General features: G+C 51.7%; 2 protein-coding genes across 2 annotated transcripts in view; both read left to right on the top strand.

The window, feature by feature from the left end:
• GAS7 (growth arrest specific 7) overlaps positions 1-8876 on the top strand; it is a 286948-nt gene extending 278072 nt beyond the window's left edge. The window contains exons 13-14 of the mRNA XM_075561056.1: positions 708-806; positions 1877-8876. Coding sequence (XP_075417171.1) covers positions 708-806; positions 1877-1990 — 213 coding nt within the window. The 3' untranslated portion in view covers positions 1991-8876. The remainder of the gene's footprint in view (positions 1-707; positions 807-1876) is intronic.
• A 4125-nt stretch (positions 8877-13001) lies between these two features.
• On the top strand, positions 13002-19794 carry RCVRN (recoverin). Its single transcript, XM_075559583.1, has 3 exons — positions 13002-13382; positions 18311-18422; positions 19691-19794. The coding sequence occupies exons 1-3, from the start codon at positions 13002-13004 to the stop codon at positions 19792-19794; spliced, it is 597 nt and encodes a 198-aa protein (XP_075415698.1).
• The last annotated feature ends 287 nt before the right edge of the window (positions 19795-20081 follow it).

Here is a 20081-nt window from a genome sequence, read left to right as displayed (position 1 = left end):
TGCTTGGGAAATAAGAATACTGTGCAGTACCTAACTCATACAATTATTCTGAGAACTACTGAGCCGTGTACAGATAGCTCCTAATTTTAGAAGACTAAGTTTCCAGGCCATAGTAGCTGCTTCTGTCAGCACCACCACCATCATCATCATCTCCACCCCTCGTTACTGAGCAAGTCCCTCTCATTCTTCTAGATCAGTGGTTCTCAACATGTGCGTTGCAGCCCCTTCGGGGGTCAAACGACCCTTTCACAGGGGTCATCACCTAAGACCATCAGAAAATATATAGTTCACACTATATGATGAAATATTGCTTTTGTGACTAATCACCATGCTTTAATTATGTTCAATTTGTAACAATGGAAATATATCCGGCATATCAGATATTTACATTAAGTTCATAACAGTAGCAAAATTACATTTATGAAGTAGCAACGGAAACAGTTTTATGGTTGGGGGTCACCACAACATGAGGAACTGTATTAAAGGGTTGATTGAGGCATTAGGAAAGTTGAGAACCACTGTTCTAGATTATTCACCTGACCCCAAAGGGTGAAGTGGCACCAGGCATGCCAGACATTTGCACAGCCTGGCAGGATCTAGGCAACCCGTATGATGGGGAGAGGGAGCAGAAGGGGTTGGGACCTGCTGGATGAGAGGGGTCTCCAGGCGGAGGGGAAGTGCTCAGAGGTCTCTGGGCTTCTCGGCAGGAGCTGGAGCGGCTGGAGGTGGAGAGGGTCGAGATGATTCGGCAACACCTGTGCCAGTACACTCAGCTGCGGCACGAGACGGACATGTTCAACCAAAGCGTGAGTTCCTGCCCATGGGCTGAGGCCAGCAGGGCCTTGCGGAGAGCTACTGGTGCCACACCATGGCCATTTCAGTGTTCAGTCACCAGAGGACCTGCCCTGAAGGAGGGCCGTGAGCAGGGAGCTAGGACCGGGGTAACTGGATTGCCCTGGGAGTTCACAAGTGGGGGGTCAGTACACAGAGATGCTGCTACACAGAGGAAAGAGAGTGGGGTGCTGATGAGCTAATCTCAACATCAGCAGGAGAAAGATGAGGCTTTCTACTCCCATAAAGAGTAAGCCTCAGTGAACCCACAAGGGGCAGTTCTACTCTGTCCTGTGTGGGGTTGCTATGGGTCAGAGGCACCTCAATGGCAGTGAGTCTTTGAGGGCTTTTTTTTGGGGGGGGTGTAAAAACATTTTATTGGGGGCTCATACAACTCTTATCACAATCCATACATATATCCATTGTGTCAAGTACATTTGCACATTTGTTGACATCATCATTTGAAAAAATTTGCTTTCTGTTTTGAGAATGATGAGGGTAATGAATGTACAAATGTACTTGACACAATGGATGTATGTATGGATTGTGTTGAGTTGTATGAGCCCCTAATAAAACGATTTAAAAAAAAATTTCTTTCTACTTGAGCCTTTGGTATCAGCTTTTCATTTTTTCCCCTCCCCTTACTCCCTACCCCAGATTTTAAAGACATTAAGACCCTGGTCTCTCTCTCCTGGCCAGTTTCTTAACCAATAATAAGAATCTTCTAGAAATAGGATACCTCAAACTCAATTCTGTAGGTACTCTTCTCTGGTGACAAGCGGGTGAGGTCACTCCAGGGATGAGGGTGGGCGTCACTGTCAGGACCCTGTCTCAGATGGTGCACAGCGGAGAGGGGCAGAGCCTGAATGGGCAATCCTTCCCACTCTACGCACACTCTCTCTCTGTCCCTCTTAGTGTCCCTCAGCCCAGAGCCTTCTAGAAGGGCTGCCCTGATGAACACAAAGGCCCAGGGCAGCCGGCTCAGAGGAGAGGTCCCCGCCAGCCACCACCTCTGACCGTACCCTCCCTTCTGTGTCCCTTGCAGACAGTCGAGCCTGTGGACCAACTGCTTCGCAAAGTGGACCCGGCCAAAGACAGGGAGCTGTGGGTCAGAGAGAACAAGACCGGCAACATCCGCCCCGTGGACATGGAGATCTAGGGGGCGGGGGTCCCACGGGACCTGCTGCTGCCGGGACTGCCTTCCCCCTCCCCCTTGTCCTGGTCCCTGCTGAGGAGGGGAGCGTGTGTACTGCAGACGGTTATTCCAGAGGGGTAACAACCTGGACTTGGACTTCCAGCTCCCCACTAGTCCCAAGCCCACAGCTCAGCCCTGGTCTCCGAGGCTGAAGCCCTCCCCTGCTCGCCACCTCCTGTGTGTTTGCTGCTCTGAGAATGTCTGGTCCCTGCTGAGCTCAGTGGGATGGCCGCCTCTCTCCCAGGCTTGTGCCCCTGGACGCCTACGGCCGATCATCCCATGTGCTTCGCAGCACCAGGGATGGAGGCCTCAATCTCCAAGCCAGCCATCGGCGTCGAATCGTGGGTCAAAGGCACCACCCACCAGTCCACTCCAGACTCCTTTTCAGCGCCCCACCCCCTGGCATCATAGTGCTTTTCCATCTGAGACCAGCCCACATTCTAGCTTTCCTCTGCTGCCACCAGGAATCTTGGGGAGAAGGTTTTGGCTCCTGTCCTGATGGATGAGCCCTGGAGCATTCAAGATGGACCTACCTCATCCTGCAAATCAGCCCACCTCACCATTTTCCCACTCGATCAGACATTCCTGGAGAAGACTCCCCCTGGAACCCTACTCCAGCCCTCTCTGTTGGCTGCTGCCTTCCCCACCCCTGCCCAGTGTCTGCAGAGGAAGCTCTGGGTGGATGGTGACCTGGTCTGGTTGAGGAGTGTCCAAAGGAGGAGCGAGTGGAGTCTCAGAGGCCAGCACTGCAGCAGGACCGTTGGAGCCTGCATGCCAGCCAGGGTGCTTGGCTCTGGCCATCCCAGCTCCTGTCCCACACCGGGCTCTTCATGGGGCTAGGCCCTATCTTGAGGGAGTTGGGTCAAGAGGAGCCTTCAGCATCTAGATGGCCCATACTGCTTGGGCATGGCTGGGCTAGGCACCACTGTTTCTTATAAGGAGGTGGAGGGTTTAGATGGTGGGCACCATATGACATTGCCAATTCTCTCTGGGCTGCGTGCGTGAGGCTGTAATCTACCTGGCAGCGGATGTCATCCTGCCGTCTTGGTGCCTTCTGCACCTCCCAGGTTCTCACACACGTCGCTGACCCCCGCCCCCCACCCTCCCTGCCATCTTCCAGTTTCTAGAAAAACCTGTGACATTGGAAGCGGTCAGTGCTGCCCTAAGACTCTTGCTTGCCATTCTACCCCCGTCACAATCCTGGCAGACACGTTCTGCACCCTATTAATCTTGAGGGGCCCAGAGAAGTGAAGCAACCTGATGCGGTCACATAATGGGTGTTCAGACCCAGAGCCCTCAGAATTCACTTCATCCCAACATTCCCATCTTCTGCATTAAAGAGACGGTATCCAGCCATGTAACCCTCTGGGCAGATGCCCAAGGGCCCACATCAATGGCACTGCTCTCAGTCCATGAGTTGCCTGGATGATGTATATGGAGTCTGTAATTCATTGAGAACAGAACTGCCCTCCCGTAGTTTCTATTGGAGAAGTGTCTAACACAATAAAGTCAACCCCAAGCTTTTCTCTTCCTTATTGAAGCATCCCGGCCTTTGGGAAGGCGTTTGTCAACACGGAGGTCACCTGAGCTGTCCACAGAATGGAGGACAGAGCCAGGTTCGCGCCTTGTCACCAGCTGTCACTTTGAGCAAAGTCTCTCTTGATTCCCACCGAACGACTTTGTGGATGGTTCCGCATCATCCAAGGCCAGCAGCTCTGGGAGCAATCCAGATATTCTGACCTTGTCTTCTCATCCGCCTCTGAGGCTTCCAGAGGCTTCTGCTCCCCGCCCGCCCCTAGTCCCAAGGGGAGGAGTAGGGAGCACTCACTCTTCTCTCTCCAGTAGCCCATGGTGGCCTCGAGCCCAACTCCATTCTCTTCCCCAGGGATGTCTCCCCCACCATTTCCCTCTGGTACCTGTAGCCTTCTTGGTCCCCTTTGGCAGGGTGCTGAGATCTGGGCACGGGAGTCAGCCCTGTCTTCAGGGAAGCTTGCGTTCTCTTGCTCTGTGTAGCTGTCTCTCCGGGGATCTGGTGGCTCAGTGACCTCGAGGTTCACATCCAGGTTCTCTCTGCAGAATCCCGGGTCTCGGAGATCCCCTCCATCATGCTAATGCACCTGCACACCCAGTCCTTCGCTTGCTTATTCAGCAGATACGTGGACGGCACTGAGTACTGAGAATATAGCTGCGTGCATGCCAGACCAGCTGCCCTGCCTCTCTCTTCTCTGGGGTCCAAGGGGACTGCCTGCTTCGAGCTTGCTATAAAAGAGCAACCCTGTACCCAATGCGCCTGTCACCCACTGGGCTCCCTTGCTGTGAAAGAAGCCAGGGCTGTTGAGACTATGTCTCCTCGCAAGATGGGCACGCAGGGCCAGAAACCCCTCAGGTTCGTGACGGCGTTGACTTTGAACTCATTTCTGGTGGTTGTTCCAAAAGCTTTTTATTGTCATCCACGTTCACACACACACACACACACACACACACACACACATTCCCATTCAGTTACACAGCTCCATATGGGGGTCATGACTCAGTTTTAGGAAGCTAGGCTATAACCCACTGCCGTGAGGCCTATGACATTGTGGCTGAAGGGGTGCCTGCTCTCATCTCAGCCCCATAGCCTCCCCATCAGGACCAGAGCCCCCCACCCCCCGCAGCCCAAATGCAAAATTCCATTTTTTTAAAAATTTTATTAACACTCCCCACTTGGCAAAGAGGAAAGGTGAAATGCAAGTAGGTGAAATGGCAGTGAATTCATAACCCTGGCCAAGCCCACGGTTCCCCTGGAGAGGAAAACCAAATTGGCATGAAGTCCAGAAGCTCAGAGCTCACATGTGGGGGAAGCGCACACAATAGCTTAGCGGGGGTGGTTCCTGTGCTTCAGTGGCTTCTTCAGGGAGGGGCTGGTTTGCTGGGTTTATAGGTGAGTCAGGGTTCTTCCTGGGAACGGGCCAGCTGCTGCCGCCTGCTCCTTCCTACCTGGGAGACATGGTTGTCTTTAGTTTTGTCTGTGAGGGGAGGAGGGTGGGGGTCTCCACAACTAATGCTGGCCCAGGCGAGTTTCCACAACAACCTGCCGGAGAAGCTGCTTGCTGCCCTCTGATGGTTCAAGTGCACATGGTCAGCATCCGAACTTGCCAGGATGGTGACCCTCCACTGGAAGGACTCCGGTGTGCCCTGCGGATCTGTAAAATGGCATTGCCTGGGGACCAACCTCCCTCCTCCACCATGGATGGCTTTCTGGAGTGGGAAGCATGGTCAAATTCATACCCAAGTCAAGTTTATACCCATGGTCAAATTCAAGCATACCTAAGTCAAATTCTTAGCTGAAGCAAGCAGAAACTCTGTGCATTTCACCAACTAGCCAGTTTGCTTCTATTCCCAGGGTGCAGAACACTCAATGGCCAGGTGCATTCAAGTGCTGGGCTGAGTCAAAGGCCCTTCTGGTAAACCTCAAAGGCGGCCACAGATGGGGCTCATTTGGGTGGTCTCACGTCCAGCGTCATTTGCCCTTGACAAACAGCGCCATCAAGTCGATTCTGACTCACAGTAACCATATAGGACAGGTTAGAGCTGCCCCTGTGGGTTTCTGTGGTAGGTAGAAAGCTGCCTCTTTCTCCTGCAGAGTGGCTAGGGGTTTCAAACCGCTGGCCTTTTGGCTAGCAGCCCAATAGGATTCTCAAGGCCTATTCCCTGTGTGGGGCAAGAAAGCCCTTAAGTGTTACCTGAGCACAGAGCACCAGCAGCTGCAGCTTCCTTGCCTCCTCCCAGCCCCATAGCCTCCCTGTCTGCACAAGGCCCACTGGCCGCCCGCCCCAGGTGTGCTGAGGTAGCCCCTACATTACAATCCACCTGCAGCATACCCAAGTCCAGTCCCATTACCACCGAGGGCAGTCTAACTCCTGCCACCTGCCTGTGGCAGTATAACTGCTCCATGGGGTCTTGGCTGTAACTACAGCAGCAAATTGGCCAGACTCCTTTTCTGCGCCACTAGGTTAGTGTGCCCACCACCCCTTTGAACTGTCATTGGTACCCCCCAGGCAGATGACAGGCAGATGCGTGTGAATGTTGACCGTCTTGAGACCCCTCTGGTCCCTCCAAAGCATGTCTGTGTGTCCATTTGTAGCCAGACTCCTCCCACCCCAGGCCCCGGGCAAACAGTAATAAAATGGCTTGCTGACCTTCTCTCCCCGTAGAGGTTGGTTGGTTCAAGGATGTCAGATCCACGGCATCACGCTGATGAAGTCGGGCTGCTTTCTCACGACTTGAGACTCTCGAGTCACCCCTGTGCGTGCCTCATTTCAATTTTAATAAAACATTGCCATCAAGGCAACTGCCACCTGTATGACACTGGGTATCCAACTCAAGCTGTTCTCTTTTTGAGTTTTCAGTAACTGTTTCGGGAAGCAGATAGCCGGGCCTTTTCTTCTGCAGTGCCTCTGGGTAGACTCAGACCAACAACCCTCCAGTTGGCAGGAGAATGCTCTTCCTTTATATTGACAAGCACCATTCCATTGTGTGATAGACCACACTGCTTCCACGTGTTTGGAAGGAATGCTGTGGGCAGTTCTGGCCCAGAGTCGTCGACTTGTTTGGACCACCCCCTGCCACCTGCTACCCCCTTACTGCCCCCAAGAATCCTGCTCCAGTGCCAGTTATGCCCACCAGCCACTCGTGGGCTCAGATTGCTCTTTGGTCCATTTGAAGTTCTTGACCATGCAGGATACTGACAGGCAGTGGGGAGGGGTCTGGGAACTCGGTCCTCGCAACCTGAAATGTGCATCTTAGCAAGCAAACCCCTTACCTTCCTATGGGGCACACTCCAACCAGCACCACCCTTGGCCTTGTATCTGGGTCTGTGAGGCAGGTGGCAGTAGCCAAGATGAGGAGGGGGCTGCCTGGCCTCTGTTCTCAGTGTGACGTTTTTTGTTTTTTCGGATAACTTACTTCACTCCCCAAAAGCATGGGTTCTAAAGGGCTTGTCAGGCTGCCTCCAGCTACCAGCTCTGCCTTGTCCCCTTCCATGATGCATCCTGTATACGTGGCACTAAATCTGGGTCCCCTCTGCTCCTCTCTCTACCTTGCACAGTGTGCATACCCAAAACCCACTGTCATCTGTTCGATTCCAACTCAAAGAGCATCTGTACAGGATTTCTGGGACTGTTCATGTTGACATGGACAGATAGCCTCATCTTGTTTCTGCAGAGCAGCTGGTGGTGGGTTTGAACCACCGCCCTTGTGGGTTCGCAGCTCAGTGCTTCTCCCATAGTGACACCAGGGCTCGTCACCATGTGCCCAGAGCTCCATAAAATCCATCCCTGGGAGAGGGGTGACCAGGCGGAGGCAGAGAATCTCAGATGCTGTTCTGCGGTAGATTCTTCTTGGAACCCCAGATTGAAAGCCGTGGTCTCCCAATCCCAAGGATCTCGGATATGCACTCCTCAGGTTTGAAGATTGCAGTTCTTGTCACTGTTACACTGTTAGAACAATGCTTCACTGGCCCTCGCCTGCTCCGGGGTACCGTGGTTGGTGGCAGAGATACAACCAGGCTCTGATAAGGCTAGATGATGCTGGGATAGGACCTTATTCCTCGCCTGACCACACGCCCAAGCCATGTCTTCATCATGAGCTGCCTAGAGGAAAGTGAGCCTGGGAAGTCAACCAAGGGCCTCGCCACATGAGCTCAAGACACTCTTGAACCCAGCCTGGTAGAGATCACGGCCAGGAGACCAGAGTCCACAGGGTCTCGAGGTGGGAGGGACACTAAGCCTCGATGTGGTAGGGCCCCTCCTGGTTGGAGACTGGCCAGGCAGAGCCCTCTGCATTCAGAGGAGTCTGGCTGCTGTCGGATTCCAGAAGGGGACGGGCCTAGCCCTTTGTTGCAGCATATTTGGGGGGAGAAAAAGCAAATAGGGAAGACAGATCCATGCTGTGTCCTCCTGTCCCTCTAGAAGCCGGGGGAACTGCTTCGTCAAGTGTGTTTGGGCTAAGGGTGTGATTGTCCCTGGACTCCTCATCTCTGTGTGTGGGCGATCAAGGCCATCAACATTTTGTATCAAGGTCAAGATGGAGGTGGACAGGGTCCTGGTCCATGGGTGGGACATGGGACAGAGAAAAAGCACACAGCACCATAGGAAGTGCCCTGGCCTGCAAGTGTGAAGGCCACCTCCTGGCCCCGCTCAGCTGCCTCATTTGTCACACGCCCCTGAAGTTAAGTCCTGTCCCTCCCTGGATCTCTGTGGCTGCCTGGATCACAGGTCAACCCTCCCCTGCAGGTTCTGCCAACAGCAGCAGGGTCTTGGAGATAGGCCTCCCCACAGCTGTACACATCAAGGTATGCACAGGAGACGGCTTCATTCAGAGAAACACCAACCATTCCTGGGGACAAAGGGGCTCCCGTCTGCATCTCTTCCCTCCTGAAGGAGATGGTGGTCACAAGACCAAACACAGACACAAGCACATCAGCAAACTCTATTAAAGTGGAATTTTCTAACAAAGTAAACTTCGCTTGTTTGGTCTGTTTTCCATAACTTTTGCTAAATACTTTATACATTTTTAATGGTTAAACAGCCATGTCTCCTCGCCAGCATTTCTCTTCCCCTGTACAAGTGTGTTTGCTCCACAGTGTGGACCCTTCCATCCTCTGGCTGCCTCGGTCAGTAAGTATCAGTAAATAAATGGATGTGACATAATTTATAAACTGTTGAAACTTGGATCCCTATGGAGGCTGTAACCCGTCCCTCTCCCCCCTTCCCCTCCTAATAGCATTTGTGTGTATTGATGCTAAAGAATGAAGTGTATAAAGGATTTCCATTTGGAAGGCGTTGGCTCTGTATGATCGTCCTGCGTTCTTATAAAGCGTTATCAGGAAGGGCACCGCTATGGCGTTTGTTTCTTTGGCTTGGTGTGTACACTTGACATGCTCCGACTCATCCCATGTAAAATAAACCATCCAGAGACACAGGGTCCAGCTAGTCAATCCTTCCTGGAGGGATGCCACCCTCACCACCACAAACACATGCTTCCCAGTGTCCCAAGAGCATTGGCTAGCTCTCCCTGGGCACCATCACCCAGTTGGATACTAAGTTGCTGGAATCACACTTCTAGCCCAGCCCCTTTGCCCAGGTGACTTCCTCTACCTGCCAGCCCTGTGTCCTTGTCCCCTCACTCACCCTTATGGGGCTCCTGGCTAGTGTGCCTTATTGAGCCTCTACTATAAGGGGGCTTCAAAAATTTGGTGGGGAAATGGAATTAAAAGACCATGGTATTTTTTTAACTCCCCTCGTATACGCCAGACTGTTTTCTAGGTGCTGGAACCCAGGAGACCTCGTGCTGTTACGGGTCTGTGCTGGGCTGCTAACCATAAGGTCAGCTGTCTGAAACGCTCGGCCACAGGAGAAAGATGAGGTTTTGTACTCTGATAACAAGTTACAGTCTGGGACACACACAAGGGCAGCAACACTGTGTCCTGTAGGGTCGAGTTGTTGGATTTGGCTCAGTGGCAGTGAGTTCAGTGTTGGTTTTGGGGAACATAGCAGTGAATTGGACTATGAAGATCTTGACCCTCATGGAGTGGGGTGGGGGGGTGTCTTTGGGCGGGATATATTTTTCCTTCATGGAAAGACCTAGAGGGGGAGACCCACCGAGATTCCCCGAGGTCTCCCTCCAAACCTGCCCCAGCTCCTTGCCGGCTGTTGCCTGGCACCGACTTCACAAATCCCAGGAGACCGCATTTCATCCCCAACACCATGTTTGCTTCAGGAGCATAAACGCTGCCTGGACAGAAGATGTTTATGCAGGTTTTCAAACAAACCTCTGGGTCGTGACCCCTCACTTGCAGCAGCAGCATCAACACAGCTGCTAGAGGGCCCCCATCCTAGGTGGGCCCTTCAGGGCACCGCCACCCCAGGAATGCGGATTGTACCAGGCTGCTTCTGACCGGGTTCCAGCTCTTTCCTCCCTTTCTCTTGGGAGAGGGCAGGAACGTCCAGGGCCTCTGGCAGTCCTTGTCTGAACCCAGGGCAAACTTTCCTTGCTCCTAAGCCTTTCTATGACCATGCCAACCCCAGCTCCTCAGTGACGGTAACAGGGGTCCCTGCCCAGGAGGCTAGACCTCCTGGAGAAAGAAGGAAGCTGTAAATGGTGCCAACAACCCTCAATGCACTCGGATGCTGACCAGAAGTTCAAGTATACTCGTGGGTGCCTCGGGAGAAAAGCCTGGTGATCTACTTCCCTGCAGAAAAACAGCTACGGAAATACTTTGGATCAGCGTGCTACTCTAACACATAGGAGTCGCCATGAGCAGGAGTGGACTCTGTGGGAGTGAAGGCAAAAATGTAGGGCGTCAAAAGGATTTACTCCTGGCTCTGTGCCCCCTTGTTTTGTTCCAACAACTATGTATCGGTTTCCACGTTCTGATCCACACAGTTGGGTGATTTTGTATGGTCCATAAAACACAATTCAAACAAAAACAACAACAAACACAATTTAGTCATTGGAAACAAAAGCATTAGGTAAGTTGCATAGCAACCAAATCTCTTTTGGGAAGCTGCCTGTGGCGTCCCCACCCCATCCCCCTGCCACCACCACTGTCCTCCAAAAATGGCAGCTTGGGGCATTGGCTGTGGCTGCACTTTTCTCCCATCCCCCAGGTTTGCATCATCCTGCAAGGAAGTGCCCAAGCAAGTGGAATTCCAACAGACAGCCTGGGATTGGTGGCTGCTTGTTTCCAGGCATGGAGGCTGCCCAATCGCTAACCGTTCTTGATAGCGCCTGCTACAGGATGGCAAAGGTCTAGAAGAGAGAGGCCCCCATGAAGAAGTCATATTCTCTCACATGATGCTCACCAGGGAGCATTAATAAGTATACACAGGCATGCATCTGAACATGGAAGTCTCTTGAAAATGACTGTTTTTGACATCCTGGGAACAACGGTGGGAGTTGGGTGATCGGGGGAGTGCATGAGCACCTCCAGCCTCTCAGCCCTACTGAGCGAGGGCAGGGTGGGCCCAGCAAGTGGCTTTCCCTCGGCAGTTGTTTGCTGTTACAGAATCAACCCAGACTCAGGTGACCTCGTGAGGTCATCTTCCAGTGACTGATCTCTCCTCCTTGCTTAAAGTAAGGGAGTTGGACAATATTCTTCTGCCATCCATAGGGTTTCAAAAACAAATCCTCAGAAGTCAATCACCAGGCCTTTCTTCCTAGTCAGTCTTAGTTTGTAAAACCAAAAATCCAAAGCCAAACTCACTGCCATTGAGTCGATGCCAACTCATGGCAACCCTGTCAGACTAGGCAGAACTGCCTCCTTGGAGTCTCCAAAACTATATCTCTTTGTGGGAGTAGAAAGCACCATCTCTCTCCCATGGAGCGACTGGTGGTTTTGAACTGCTAATCTTTTGGATCACAGCCCAATGCATAACCACTGCACCACTGGGGCTGCTTCAACCTTACTGGTACTTGAAATGCAAAAGGCTTAGCTTTCCTGCACCACAGCAATATGCAGGCCGCCACCACAGCACAGTCAACTGGTCAATGGGTAGGGGTCCCAGCCATGCGGACCTGCTTTTCACAGCCACCAGCTTGTTCTAAGAGAAACCCTATATTCCATGATGCCCACCTTCCCGACATGATCCCTGAAGACAAAGCGGTGCATAAGCAAATGTGGTGAAGAAAGCTGATGGTGTCTGGCTATCAAAAGATATAGCGTCTGGGTCTTAAAGGGTTGAAGGTAAACAAGCGGCCATCTAGCTGAGAAGCAACAAAGCCCACATGGAAGAAGCACACCAGCCTGTGTGATCACAAGGTGTCAATGGGATCAGGTATCAGGTATCCCTATAAATAAGGGAGAGTGCAGAGTGGGGACGCAAAGCCCATCTGTAGGCAACTAGACATCCCCTTACAGAAGGGTCGTAGGGAGGAGATGAGCCAGTCAGGGTGCAGTGTAGCAATGATGAAACATACAACTTTCCTCTAGTTCTTAAATGCTTCCTTCCCCACCCTACTATCCTGATCCCAATTCTACCTTACAAATTGGGGCTAGACCAGGTGATGTACACTGGTACAGATAGGAACTGGAGGCACAGGGAATCCAAGGTGAATGATTCCTTCAGGACCAGCGGTGTGAAGGGCGATACTGGGAGGGTGAGTGGGTTGGAAAGAGGGAACCGATTACAAGGATCTACATGTGACCTCCTCCCTGGGGGATGGACAACAGAAAAATGGGTGAAAGGAGATGTTGGACAGTGTGAGACATGACAAAATAATAATAATCTATACATTATCAAGGGTCCAAGAGGAAGGGGGGAGCAGGTGGGGAGGGGGAAAATGAGGAGCCAATACCAAGGATTCAAGTAGAAAGAAAATGTTTTGAGAATGATGATGGCAGCAAATGTACAGATGTACTTGACACAATGGATGTACATATGGATTATGATAAGAGTTGTATGAGCCCCCAATAAAATGATTTTTTTTTTAAAGAGAGAAGCCCTAGAGCTTGACACAAGATTCCAGTTGGGAGGAATCCCTGGGTGACACAAATTATTAAGCACCCAACCAGTAATTGAAACAGGGGGTGGTACCCCAAAAGCTGGCCTTGAGGATCTAAGGTGAAGTTCTACTCTGCACACATGGGGTTTCTATGAGTCAGAGTCAATGCTGATACTGATACCGCAGCCCTGGGTTTGTTTTGAAGGTGCTGGTCTCCTGTGCTCTCCTCCCAGTGGCTTTGCCTCCAGGGAGTAAGATCAATTGATCCCCTGCCTTCAGCACTTTCTTTTAATCCCAAGAAGGTTCTTTAATCTCAGGCTCCAGGGTCCCACCTCCTTCCAAATACCTGACAAATCTCGTCACCCATCCTCCTAATCCCCCAGGTCTTCCTCTCCTGTCTCACAGTGAGACGGAGCCAGGCAACCAAAAGACCACTTCCCAGCCTGCCACTCAGTACCGGCTCCCGGCTGGAGCCCACTCGGCCTCACCTATGGGAAACAGCAAGAGCGGGGCCCTGTCCAAGGAGATCCTGGAGGAGCTGCAGCTGAACACCAAGTTCACGCAGGAAGAGCTGTGCACCTGGTACCAGTCCTTCGTGAAGGAGTGCCCCAGCGGCCGCATCACACAGCAGGAGTTTGAGAGCATCTACTCCAAGTTCTTCCCGGACTCCGACCCCAAGGCCTACGCCAAGCACGTGTTCCGCAGCTTCGATGCCAACAGTGACGGCACCCTGGACTTTAAGGAGTATATCACTGCCCTGCACATGACCACCGTGGGCAAGACCAACCAGAAACTGGAGTGGGCCTTCTCCCTCTACGACGTGGATGGCAACGGCTCCATCAGCAAAAATGAAGTGCAGGAGATCGTCATGGTTAGTCTCTGCCCTCGCCCCTGCCTGGCAACTGGGGGCTCTGGGCTGGGTCCCCAGGGCCTGGCCCCTGCTACTGCTGGCCCTGAGCTTGGGAGAGGCTGGGCTGGGTCAAGGGGGTGAATTGGGGACAGGCGCAGGCTTTGTGCTTCTAGGGATCTTGACGAGGAAGGCTCTTTTGTAGACTGAGAGTAGAGACATTGAACCAGATCCTCCCAGCCTGACTTTCTTTCTAAAGAAGAATAAGAATCTGGGTATGTCTCAATATTTATGGGGGTTTGGGGGGTTTATTTTTAATCTCTTCCACCGTCCCCTTTTGCCTTCTTTCTTTCTTCCTTTCTTTGTCCCTCCCAGTTCCCCCTCCTTTTCCTCCTTTTCCCCTCTTCCTCATTCCCTTAATCCTCCCTCCTTCCCTTCCTTTCTCCCTCCTTCTCTTCCTGCCTTCCTCCTTCACATCTTCCTCCTGGCAACAAAAGGTCTTTAAGACACATCAGCCACTCACATTCCAATTTTTTCACAATTAAGTTTTACACTCATAATGTGTTTTAAACAAGCAATAGGGAGACACCACAATGGGGAGGCGCGGGGGGCAGAATCTGAAGCTCTAGGACCTCATGTTCGTGCTAACCGTGGGGGCAGGAGGGGCGCTTCACCCTGTGAGCCTCAGCTTTCTCAGGTGCCTCATGTCCTAGATGTGAAGAGCCGAGCATGTCCCTCACAACAATTTTAAATTATTTGAGAGCCATAAATATAGATTCCCAAACAAATGAAATCACCATTATCAGAACAAGAGCCTTTAACATTTTAATAAATGAAACGATGAGACTTCTTTTTTAATTTCCAACTTTCTTGCAGAGCCACATGTACCTACCAAAGGAGCCGCAGGGGGCTCCTGAGTCCCAGTTTTTGCTGGCTCCGGTTCTAGAATGACTGAACCGTGGGGTCCCGCTGAGCCTTTGGACAGACGGACACATCCTGCCTTCACATGCAGCCCAGAACTCATCTATTCTTGGCTCACACTGGCCTCACTTTTCAGTTATGTTTTCTCAAAAAAAATCACTGCCATCAAGTCGATTCTGACTCACAGCAACTCCGTAGGGCAGAGTAGAACTGCTCCTGTGGGTTTCTGAGACTGTCACTCTTTACGGGAGTAGAAAGCCTCATCGTCCTCCCCTGAAGCAGCTAGTGGGTGGCCTAGTGGGTGCATGCATGTTGGGCTGTTGACCAGAAGGTCAGCAGTTCAAAACCGCCAGTGACTCCACAGGAGAAAGAGGTGGCTTTCTATTCCCATGAAGAGTTACAGTCTCGGTAACCCACACAGGGGCATTTCTACTTTGTCAGAGAGGCTCACTTTAAGTCAGAATTAACTGGCTAGCAATGAAATAAAAATTGCCTTTAATTCTGTCACCCAGAGAAATGCCTGTGAACTCATACAGACCTTTCCAGAATCTTTGTGTGGTGCAAATAGTCAATGCTCTTGGCTGCTGACCAAAAGGCTCGCGTCCATCTAGAGGCACCACGGAATAAAGGCCTGGCAGTCGTTTGAGAACTCAGCTGCTGCGAATGACTCTGGGCACGTTCTACTCTGAGACTTACGGGGTCACCACGAGGCAGAAGCAGCTGTGTAGCAACTGCAGGGGTTGTATCTCTACCTCACCAGCCTTCGACCCACAAACTTTCACACAACTCCAGAATGACAAATATTTTGAATAGCTTCTGAGAATTCCATCCAAAGGACAACCATGACATCATTGAACCATTCCTAGATAATCCAGCTGCTTCCTTTCTTCTCTGTGATGCCAGGCATACTTTCCTTCACTAGGTATCATTTTACTTCTTCATTTCACACACACACACACACACACACACACACACACACACACACACCCTGCACTGCCACTTGCTTTCTTTCCAAAGTTCTCTCCGGAGAGGAAATGTTTGTCATCTTCCATGTACCTTTGTGTCTTTGTATCCGTGCTGTCATTTGCACAACTCCCCTGCCTTTTCCCGGAAAGAAACCAAACAGAAAGACAAAAAATGATGTCGTGGTGACATCATTTCCCGGAAAGAAACCAAACAGAAAGACAAAGAATGATGTCGTGTCGTGCTCCCTGCTTTGTGCTTCACCTGGGCCTCAGGGTGGGAACCTTTTGGTGATCTGGGCACAGGCTGGAGAGCAGGCTCCAACTGGGTAGGTGGTGAGGCCCTGGGGTGGCCTGCAATGGTGGTCAAGTCCTCCAGTACAACCCGTTGCCCTCGAGATGACTCCAACCCATGGCTGCCCCTGTGCGTCAGAGATGGACCGCATGTACATCATAGGGTGTTCAGTGGATGAGTTTTCCAGAAGGTCATCACACCTTTATTCCAAGTTAACTCTGGGTTGGCTTGAACCTCCAACCATGTAGTTAGCAGCTGAGCATGGTAACCATGTGCACCTTCCAGGGACCCAGCCAAGTCCTTGGAGCCACTGAAAGGATGCAAAGGTTTTCGGGTGAGGGTTCCTGAGGGATAAGAAAGATGAAGGGGAAAGGCTGATGGGAGAGGCAGGCAGAGAGGGAGGGAGGACTCACTGGTCAGGACTGCAGCAAGACGGTGCCAAGGCTCTAAGACTCACCAGATCACGAGGTCTTGGACAGAGCAGGAGGCTGAGAGTCATGAGTTACTGATCCTCCTTCCAGCTCTGCCATCCACTGCTGTGTGGCGCATGGCCTTGGGCGACCCATAAAACTTCTGGGCCCAATGCAAGAATTCGGTGACTCCTGTGGCCTTACCCACGGCTCTAATTCTTCAGTAGTGGAAACTGCTGAACCAAGAAGCTAATCCCTCGCCTGTGGTAGCAGTCACACTTGTATAGTTCTGCTGTCATACTCGTATATATGGGTCTGCATTACATGGGGCAGATGGTTGTGGGGGACCATTCACACTTCCATTGCACCTCAGATCTTTTGACCTTTCCCTCCAGGCTAATTCCACAGGCAACATCACCCCTGCCTGACCATGCTCCCAGATATCAACACACTGGAGGCAGTGTCGCTCTCTGGCACCCTGAACCTGCCCCAAGATTGAGGGTACCGGCTGTGAGGATATAGGCCAGGGATCTACTATGGCCTTGAGTGTCCGAAGTGATGATATTCTGCAAAGCTGGAGCCAGAATGCAGCTTGGAGACACCTTGTCCCTGCACCTATTCCTACAGGGCACAAGCTCTGCCTGCAGTGCCCCAGCTCCTGCCCCTTTAATTGAGGGGTATGGTCACGGGAAGAGGGAAGCAGGAAGGAATGTTGAACCACGCGGTACCCCTTTCTTTGTAACCCTTCCTGAGTAGAGTGCTAAGTGAGGGGTGTCCTGTGTCCCGAAAAACAGTTGGAAATGTCTAAATGATGCTCCCTCATCTCCCCTTCCCCAACCTTGACTGGGGTTCTCTCCAAAGCATTCCAAGAAAGAATAAGGTGGGAACAGTAGGGCAGAAAGCAAAGTGCAGGCTCTAGAATGGATGGAAGGTTCTAGAAAAGGCAGGGTGACTTCTGGCAATTTACTCGGGGTAAATGTTAACTGTCAGAAGCAGTATTACACTAGAGAAGTCTGCAGAAAATTACTGACATAATTATACCTCCAGAGGGCTTAAAGTTTATCAAACTTGGAATGTCTACTGGAGAGATTAAAATGAGTAATTTCTTAAGAATTACAGGCCTACAATATAAAACAACAAATTTTATACAAAACAGAGAACCACTTTGGGTACAAAATTCCTGACAGAGTTAGTCCACCCGGGGAGTTAAGAAGGTTAGGTGACAAGATGCTGGGGAAAGTGACACATACTAGGTGTGCAATAAATCTGAGCCATCTTTACCACCACCCAGTCCTGCTAGACCACTGAAGTACCACATGGACCAAGTCGAGACTGTTTGATAGTCTCACGCTTTTAGACAGTATCCCCCAAAGTGGAACTTCCCAATCTCGCCGATGATGGTAGGGGTTCCCACACTGGGCGATACGGCTCCTGGTGGGGGGGCATTAGAACGACCCAAGGGGACTGCAGAAACAGGTATCTACACTTTAACCTGGATAGTGGGATACAATAATAAGATCGTACAAATATTTTTAGTCGTTAGGAGGGCACTGCTTTTTTTTTTTTTTATGAAAAGGAGACAGTTGGCTAAATAAGTTTGGAAAACCATTGGGTATTGGAAAGCTTTTGATGAAAATGAAAACTTTTTATTGAGATTTAGGCAAAGGTTTTCAGAGTGGCTCATCGGTCCTAGATTCAGCAGTTCACACACATTCTGATTCAGCATCTCCATTCTAAATACCCTCCAGCTCCACCAGTTCTGTCTCCTTCCTCTGTGGTCTGTGTCTACTCCTCCATCTTCCCTAACCCTCTGAATGTTGCCCTTATTTCGAGTTTTCAGGTTTTTTAATGCCATAATGTGCCTATGTGGTCAGAAAATTCAGGTGATGTGGCAGTTGAGAGGCGCTGGGCTGTCGGTTCCAGCTCCCAGCAGCCCTGTGCCCACCAGAAGAAAGGAGGCGTCCCAGAATTGCCTAGGTGGGAGCCCATTGTTGCAGCCACAGTGACGATCCATCTTGTTGAAGGCCTTATCCTTTTTCCCCAGTGCTCTACTCTCCCAGGCCTGATGTCCTTCTGCAGGGACCAGTCCCTCCAGACAACATGAGTCCCTCCAAGTGACATGAGGCCAAGTGTCGCCATCCACACTTCCTGACTAAGGGACAGTTTGGCTGTATTCCTTCCAAGGCATTTGTCCATTTTCTTTCCCAACACCACCATGCGAATGCTCCCGTTCTTCTGCGGTCTTCTCTAGTCATTGTCCACCTTGCACAGGAAACTCCCCAGGGTCGCCAGCCATGCCCACCCACCCCCACCCCCACCCCACCCCACTCCTTCTGACACACCCACCCTCTGCGTTTGGTGCAGGCCATTTTCAAAATGATCCGGCCCGAGGACATGAAGCTTCTTCCACACGATGAAAACACACCAGAAAAGCGCGCGGAGAAGATCTGGGGGTTCTTCGGAAAGAAGGAAGATGGTAAATATGTCTGTCTTCTGTGATTTTGCAGCCACGGCTGCTTCCTGGAGACTGACCAGTTTCAGGCCCGGGGACACCTCGTCCCATCAGACATTTCCAGGGCTGATCTGTGGAGGGTGGCCACAAGGGTCAGCAGGGAGCAGTCCTGCTGCCCTCCTGGAAAAGGGTGGAGGAAGGATTTTCAGGGTGATTTAAATGCCCAGAACATAAGCCCATGGCAACCCAATTCCATTTCAGCTCAGTTTTGTTGAGTACCTGTTCTGTTCCAGGCATTGGAAATCTACTCCCCCAACCAAGCAGTGCAAACCCTGTGGATCACCATGGTTGGACCCTGTTGTGTAGGGGGGTTCCCCCGAGTGGGGGCTGACTGGCAGCAGCCTGGTGAGAACACTGTGGCAAACAGTGCCTGACTGGGGTGACGCTCTCTCCTGTCCTGTTTCCAAATAGGAGCAGAGTAGATTCAGGCGGCGGGTAGGGGGTGTGAGGGGACCCTTAGAAGGACTTCGGGGAGAGTTGCCCCTGGCCATCAAAGTGCTACACGGCCCCATGTCCACAGCCACTGTCTCCCTGGAGCTCCTCTGGACCCCACCCCTCTCAGCCCCCTACTTCTAGCCCGACTGTGCTTGAGGCTTGAACCCTGGAAAGCCCTCAAACTATTGCAAGACAGGGGCGCCCCTGAGAGGTCTACAGAAGAGATGTGTCATACCAGCAGGGCCCTCCTGGCAGAGAGGGCAGGCTTTAGCTTTTTTTTTTTTTTTTAATTTTCTGATTCATGGCGGGAGGGCGGTCTTAAGTGTCTCGGGCTGAAGAGGGTGGCTGAGGCAGGGTGGGGGTATTCTCCGAGGCAGCCAGAATCTTTATAGTAGCTATGCCTGCACCAGAAGCCCAGGCAGTGTAGTGGTTCTGGACCGGGCTGCGGTTCCACCCTGGCCTCATAGGGTCTGCTATGAGTCTGAGTCAACTCAATAGCTGTGTTTCCAGCTCTTATCTGTACCAGTGTACATCCTCTGGTCTAGTTAGATTTGTAAGGTAGAATTGGGATCATGATAGTCCGGGAGGAAGAAGCATTTAGGAACTAGAGGAAAGTTGTATGTTTCATTGCCCTCATCATTTGCATTTGGGGTGTTTGTGGGGGGGGGGTGTTTGGTCTGCACTGGACCTTCTGGCTGGACAGGAGCCTGGCTGCATTTGGAAATAACCTAACAGTGTTTTGTTTTGTTTGTGTGTCCCCCACCCTGCACCCTCCCCCCCCCCCTCACCATTTACAGATAAACTTACAGAAAAGGAGTTCATTGAGGGGACCCTTGCCAACAAAGAAATTCTGCGACTGATCCAGTTCGAGCCCCAGAAAGTGAAGGAAAAGAAACCCTGACAGCAGCCATGATGCTCTTCTTCCAGCCCCCCCTCCCAAAACCCCCACCCTGCCCCCCGCAGACACGCTCACTGTCTCCCAAACCCCAGCTCAGCCCCTGCCAATCAGCAGCTCTCCTCAGTTCACCCCGTCCGTCTTCCCTGTGCCATTGGTGTGCCCCCACCTCCCGCCAAGGTAATCCCAGGATCAGGTCACCAGAGCCCAAAGGTCACTCGGTGTAAGCTCCTTTACGGACCGCTGGGTAAGCAGGTTCCAATAAATGCAAGAGGAGCTGGCTGCCACACAGC

Source organism: Tenrec ecaudatus, chromosome 10 (assembly GCF_050624435.1).
Source record: "Tenrec ecaudatus isolate mTenEca1 chromosome 10, mTenEca1.hap1, whole genome shotgun sequence".
Lineage (NCBI taxonomy): Eukaryota > Metazoa > Chordata > Mammalia > Afrosoricida > Tenrecidae > Tenrec > Tenrec ecaudatus.
Note: the sequence above shows the minus strand (reverse complement) of the source record. Positions and strands in the feature narration are given on the sequence as shown.

What these genes read in the sequence shown, in the direction of transcription:
- RCVRN (XM_075559583.1), top strand. Translation starts at nt 13,002, where the DNA reads ATGGGAAACAGCAAGAGCGGGGCCCTGTCCAAGGAGATCCTGGAGGAG. An exon ending in AAGTGCAGGAGATCGTCATG is followed by an intron (nt 13,383 to 18,310) that starts GTTAGTCTCTGC and finishes CGTTTGGTGCAG; the next exon opens with GCCATTTTCAAAATGATCCG. An exon ending in CTTCGGAAAGAAGGAAGATG is followed by an intron (nt 18,423 to 19,690) that starts GTAAATATGTCT and finishes CACCATTTACAG; the next exon opens with ATAAACTTACAGAAAAGGAG.